At 32.7% G+C, this 6,975-nt stretch overlaps 2 protein-coding genes across 2 annotated transcripts; one reads left to right on the plus strand and one right to left on the minus strand.

Moving 5' to 3' along the window:
* Positions 1-384: 384 nt before the first annotated feature.
* On the plus strand, positions 385-1,200 carry LOAG_08393 (hypothetical protein; the record flags this gene model as incomplete). Its single annotated transcript, XM_003143925.1, has 2 exons — positions 385-568; positions 1,049-1,200. 2 exons carry the CDS (start codon positions 385-387, stop codon positions 1,198-1,200), a joined length of 336 nt encoding a protein of 111 aa, XP_003143973.1.
* A 2,742-nt stretch (positions 1,201-3,942) lies between these two features.
* Positions 3,943-6,250, minus strand: LOAG_08394 (fork head domain-containing protein; the record flags this gene model as incomplete). Its single annotated transcript, XM_003143926.1, has 4 exons — positions 3,943-4,347; positions 4,532-4,746; positions 5,071-5,288; positions 6,165-6,250. The coding sequence occupies 4 exons, from the start codon at positions 6,248-6,250 to the stop codon at positions 3,943-3,945; spliced, it is 924 nt and encodes a 307-aa protein (XP_003143974.1).
* Between the last annotated feature and the right edge of the window lie 725 nt (positions 6,251-6,975).

Raw genomic sequence — 6,975 nt, forward strand, 5'->3', positions numbered from 1 at the left:
AGAAATCAGCTCAACAAAATCATCCAGAGAAATCAGCTCAACAAAATCATCCATTGTTGCACAGAGATCAAACGAATGATACTGTGTGGTATATCAATTTTGAAGAATGACAAACAAACTGTGTGTATGTGTGTATGTGTGTGCATCTGTATGTGTGTGTGTATGTGTGCGTGTCTGTGTGTGTGTAATATTATTCACTTAACCTTGGCCAAATATTGCGTTAAAAGTTCTCTCAAGTTAGGTAACACGAAACAGGTAAAGTCAACAAATGTTACAAATACTATCCTTATACTCCGCAAAAGTATTAAGTAGTAACTACAACGTTACAGCTCTGCAGAATATGTAAATTTTTCGATAACTTTGACAAATATTGTAGCGACCAATATGCTGATTTGCATAAGTCATGATCGATTTTACTCAATATTTTTCCCACTTTACACATTAAATGCTAAAAAATCGGTACAAAGGATAATTACTGTCGCTTGGATTGTCAGCTTCTCAATAAGTGTTCTAGTGGTTTGGTCTTACGAGAAACCTTTTATACTAAATTATTTGTTCCTTCAAAATAGTTTGAACTTTATTTTGCTCATTTACAAACAACGTTAAGTGATTGATTTTTGTAATTTATCCTTATTTATAACATTTTTTGAATTTTTCGCAAAACAATGAAATTACTTTTTTCAATTTTCCAATTCAAAAGAAATCCAATTAAATTGAAGTTTTTTTCCAGCGAAATTTATACTCATCCATACGCAAAATGGTTTATACAAAATGTATCTGGTGATTTTATCGGCGCTCCATCACATAATGTTATCTTAGCATATACATAGCTAGTCGTAACAGGTTCGCTCATACGGAGTTCCAAATTTTATAATCAAAAAACTTAAAATCATTTTTACGATGAATCTCCTCAAATTGCAGTAGAAATTAAATAGCAACTGAAGAATGCTTTTTCTTTAGAAGTTAACATAACGTGAATATTATTATGTACTCTCCGCTATTATATCCACGTTAGTTACTTGACAAAAATCAATCCAATTCATTACAGATTTTTTGGTCTATCGATTCAAATACACCTCAACTTGGACATTGGTATTGAACGCTTATTTGAAGCTGATGAAAGCACCTGGACTTAATCAATTAGATTTACTTGTAGTTAATCCACGAACATATGTAAAAAAGTATGAAGTATTGTTATAATAATAAAAGAAATGGGATATTGAAAGAAGAAGTTTTTCACTTGAAATCCCAAATAAGTTAAGTTGTAGAGGACAAATTTGAAAAAATGATAATTCGAAGTTTTATTCTTTTTTAAATTGACTCCAGAAGCGTTCGATTATTTTGCTTTTCCGCACTTAAAACAAATACTATTTAAATTATTAATGAAATATAGATGATGATTTATTCATATTCTTGGTATTATATGAAATATTATTGCAATAAAAGCTTCCTATTAGATCTGATTGATATTTATCATTTATGGAAAAAAAAAAAACTCTCTTAAAGAAGAGAAAATTTCGTCGCTGAAAATCAAATGTGAAAGAAAAATTTTGCTATTTGAGTGTCAGTCAAAATTTTCCAACATCAATATCTAACATGCAATGAGAATTTGAAATAGGATTCTCCCTAAATTTCACATAAATTTCTAATTGGTACATACGTAATTTGACTTTTTTGATTGTGCTTTATTTTATGCTTGCTATTTTATAAATACATTACTATTACGTTAATTTCATCTTTCAGCTCACTTTAACTCTTTCGACTCAACTTGACTTCAATTACTTCCCTTTAATCTAGTTTTCATTTTCAGGTTTCCTTATTGCCACTTGTGCTTAAAAAGCGCTAGTCTCAAAAAGTGAATCTTTGTGATTTAAAAATTTATAAAGATGGATATATAACAATATTGTTGTCCAATGTGGCTTCCACGTGGTCACTTTTTATTCATGTGTGGTCAATTAAGAATATTTTTCGAACTGGTCAGGTCAGGAATGGTTACAATATTTCTCACAAAAAATAGTTTATCATCTTTTAATTTGATGACCGCATAGAAGAATTTTATCATTCCATCCTTCCCAGCTTCTGGCCATTTGCACTTTTTCCAATATTCGATGACTATATGGAAATGACATCTTTAGATTGTCTTCAATTCTTTGTTTTACTAATATTATCGCTTTATCACTATTTTTGTCTTCAGTTCTTTGTTTTACTAACATTATCACTTTATCATTATTTTTTCTTTAAATTCCTAAACAAAAGGAACAATCAAGACTTCCTTAAAATCAAGTTCAAAATCTATTGGTACTTCAACAACTAAGCTACAAACTTCTGGTGAAACGTGCATTCGCGCCAAAGTAAAACAGAAAATTATTATGTATTCGGAAATTATTATGCACATTCGTTGTGTTTAATTTTGCAATTTTACCGTATCTTTACAGTTATTTTTCATTTGACCTAAGAAGAGAATTATTAATGTTGGCTGAATATTCCAATACTTATACATTTGGGAGAGTACCAATTATCGTTCTTGATTCTACCGTATACAAAGTAAGATGATTCCAGAAATTCAAATGTAACACTCGGAAACAAAATAGATAAGTATTACTTCAATAGTCTGACAATAGTGCTTGAGTAGAGTAGATCAGCATTTAATGATAATATAGATCTTCTTACTGAAAAAGCAACGATTGATGAAATCGGATAGTTGATGCGCTAAATTTTGCGTAATAGTAAGATGTGTTTGGGAGAGGGGGGAGGCAGAACTTTTGAAAAGAAGGTTTCTACTGCATTGACCTTTTTTTAGTATTAACGTACTTATTATCAACAATACCATTATCTGATCTCTTTCTTTTCCTTGTCGTGACTTTTGTCATGTGATGCACATATTCAGTTTCTACGCAAAATTTGAAAGAAATTTAAGGCGGAAATGTTTTTTTTAAAGTCAGGAATCTGCGTCTGTATCTCTTGAATTTATTAATCCATATAATTTTACCATTAAAAGAATTCGAAAATACCCGACATCAACTTATTTTGTTTGATATTGTTTTCAGAAGAAGATTGCTTTCAGTATTTATCTGATGATCAACTACTTTTAGTTTCAAAAGTAACAGGTGAAAGATTTATTGCAAATGGAAGAAATTATACTTCAACTGCAGAGAATCATTAAGGGCTTAAAATCTTTCATTAAATTTAAGGGTTTTTAAAGATCTCGAAACTGTTACTTTAATATGGCAATATAATTCAGTGATTTTCCTTCTCTGCTTGCTTTGTAAACATTTTCTTTACACAAAAAAAATTTTCATTTGGTTCCAAAGAGTATATAATGAAAATAATAAAGTAAATTTAATATCCTGTGATGTGCAATGCATTAATAATAGATTAACAATTTTGAACTTCGAATCCATCAAATACTTTTGACTCTTTTTTTTTTTTGTTATTGTTATTGAGTAAAGAGAAGACGAGAGGATAACAGTTGAATTTTGCATTGGTATCAAGAACTACGACATAATTCTTTCCACATTACCAAGAAGAGCACTGAAATTACAGAAGCGCCCTTTAAGAAACTTTTGTTTATCAAGTTTATGGAGAATATTACCCCTCAACACGGACACTATCATCTGTTGCATTGATATTTGAATCAGGTTATACATTTAACTTGGAAAAGAATTTCAGCAAGGCTGCTTAGTCATCATACCATCAAGTGAAAGGCCTCTCTTCAAAATGTTCCGTATCTCACTTCACTTGTATTTTTTACATTTCATTTTTGCCATGAAATTCCTTAACATAGCAAAATGACTCATTCCAACAACAATACAAAGCTTCCATGAATATTTGTATGCTTTGTGTGACACCATGCGTCACACGGAATAAAATGCGCAACATAACTCAGCTATCTTATGCAGCTATCAACACAATTGATAGTTTCCACAGTTTAAGAACGTAAAATTATGAGTTTTGATGAGCTGGTGATAAATTTGCATATTGGTTATAGAGGTGTGTAGAAGTGCCAAACTGCTGCAAACTAACATGCTGTTGTTCGTTAACAAATATGTCTGGATCACCAGGTAAATCATTTGGTACCATAATCACTGGATAACCTTCCGTGTAATCAGTTTGTTGCTGTTGCGTAATTGCATGCATGTTGTCATACGTAGTGGAGCTGTTCATTGTTGACGAAGATAGTCCATAACTATTTGGCCACTGATTTGCATATTCATAATGAGGCCAGAATGGGTTGGCCGTATATTGAGAAAGATAATTTTGTTGTTGTGTAACAAAATGTGTCCCATCAACGGCAACCATACTGTTATTAATAGGCATTGTATGGGCCTCGACAAACATCGGGTCTAACTGAAATTTTGTTTGAAGACTAGATTAATGTGGAAAATCCAGCGGGCAACTCTTTGAGTATTTAGGTTCGGTCAACAGTTTGAAAACTTGCAATTCTGGTTAAAAAAAGAATAAGGCTAGGAAAAATTCTTTGGTCTATTACTTTGTGCAGAAAATCCGGGGAATGATAAAATAATCAGCACACCTGTTCATTTGTAAACTCGCAATTTCGTACGCGAGCTTTGTAACCTCGTGGTCGCCTTCGATAAGAACCCTCTTCAAAAAGGAAATCGCAATTCTGATCGATGGTCCACTGATGTCCCTTGCCACTTCGGCCACCCGAACTTTTCGGTAATTTTATGAAACATTCATTGAGTGACAAGTTATGTCTAATAGAATTCTTCCAGCCGTTGTATTCTCCTGAAAATTTGATGAATAAGAACAGATATTGCGTCAGACAAACGTATAATATTACTGAATGAGTAAAAGATACCTGATTAAACCATCAATGAGCGATGATGAATTGGTAATTTTAAGAAGGCGAACAATATTGTAGATCTTTGATCCAATCTGATCTAGGTCTTTGAAAAGAAATTTCCCCGATATTGCTCAATAAAGCTAAATGAAGTTGTAAAGTTCCTGAGCAGAATGTTCTGCATCTTTCTAATAAGATGGTCAGAGGGTCGAGACGAACAATCAAACTATCCCAAATAGTTTTACCAGGAGTAAAAATTCGAAATAAACCTCTGAAAAAGTCGAAGTTACTCTGAAGGAAAGTATAAATTTCAGTAAGTGTTGCTTTCCGATCCGGTTTTGCGTGTATTGCCATAGCGATGAGAGCAATGTAGGAATATGGTGGTTTCTCCTGTCGTTTACCGCTCCGCCGTCGACAAGCTACACTTTTCTCATCTTCATCTTCGCTTTTAAATTGCAAAGGTCCAAGTGCGTTGGAAATCGGCTCACTACAAATGTATTAGCATAAACAGTCAGTAGTGGATATCCCCAATTTATTAGGGATCATTTTTTTTGTCGAAAGTGAGATTTTAAGATTCGTTAACATATGAAAAAAGTCTCCAGTTTAGTTTCGATGAAACTTAGACTTCAAATGCAGGAAATCTAAAATTTCATGGAGTTAATTAAAATTATATGCATGTCTTGAACAAAGAAACAGTAGTTGGAGATGTACAATGATTTCATCAAAAAAGTTTATGATTTCTTACCACCCAAAATCTCTACTTATTAGTTGAATTGGACGAAATACTTATTTAGCTATAGGTAAGTTTGCTGATAGTTTTTAGCAGACTCGAGAATACCAGTTCAAATTAGCTATTGGGATTTAAAATGCAAATTCAAAATCCCTGTCGTTTGAGGGAATGAAGTAACATTTCCACAAATAAATATGTTACTTTGAAATTTAGAATGTTTGGACGGTACTTTGACGCGAAAATAACGATTAGAATTTGAAATAATCAAGTTTTGATTTATATGCAATTCACAACTCTTGCCTGTTGTACTTTTGTTGTATTGCAATTAAAATATTTGATTAAGCTTTTAGAAAAGGAACGGAGAAGTTTCATTGTTTTAGTATCCGAAATTTCAAGAAAGTGAAGAAAAGATAATTGAAACAATAGTTATACGAAAATGCAAATGACATCACTTCAGGAAAGCTAAACAATTTATCACAAACTGAAAAATAAACACAATTTTGGTTGAAAATTTATACACAAACATGGCTCAAAGGACCACCCATATGTATGCAATCAGCATAGGAGACCTAAACAATATGCGTTTCTGTGTAAATAAATAAATACTTTTCAGTGGTTATTACCATATCTTACCTGGAAGACTGTTGCTGAGAATGGGATGTCGCGGGTGACAGTTTCAGTTCCGTTTTCAGTAAGAAACTTTGAGGTTGTTGAGCCATATGAAAGACAAGAGCTGAATTGATATGTGTAAAGAAGAGATGAATGATTGGAGTTGGCTGCTGATTGTTAGTTTATGTGAGTGTTAGCATGCTGTAACTGAAAACTAATCTCACTGGTATTATGGTAGCTTATGGAGAAGTGATTGCAAAGGAGAAAGAGATTGAGGGAGAAAGCGAGTGTGAATGATTTAGAGGTGGGAGAGGCACAAGAAAGGAATATTCCGTAGGGTCTGCCGAAATTTCTCCTCTAGTTTTTACTACCCACCGTATCGTTTCTCTGCTAAGTTCCCCACACAAACCATTCCTTGGATTACGGTTTACCATAATCTAACATTTCATTTCGAATTAATCCAAAAACTTTTTTACTCAATTCCATGGTCTTCTCCAGAATTAGACATCATTCGATATCTCAAAAAACGCCACAGCTGAGTGCTAAAAGCGCTGTATGGTGTTGCAGAGCATGCGGTAATCCGAAACCATTTGATAAGAGTGCTGCTATCTGTTGCCAAATAATGCTAAAAGATTAAATGTCATTGATGGTCATCAGCAGAGTTATACCTCTCTGGTGCTGTGTTAACTTGAGCTAAGCTTCCATTGTCCGAAAATATTATTATGACCATCTCGAGGCATATGCTAATGTAGAACATGGAAAAAATACTATATTTGGTTCTAGCTTAAGAACCATTTATAAATTTGATATTTTCCAAAATGGTATGTCCCTATTT

This window comes from Loa loa (genome assembly GCF_000183805.2).
Source record: "Loa loa unplaced genomic scaffold supercont3.53, whole genome shotgun sequence".
Classification (NCBI taxonomy): Eukaryota; Metazoa; Nematoda; class Chromadorea; order Rhabditida; family Onchocercidae; genus Loa; species Loa loa.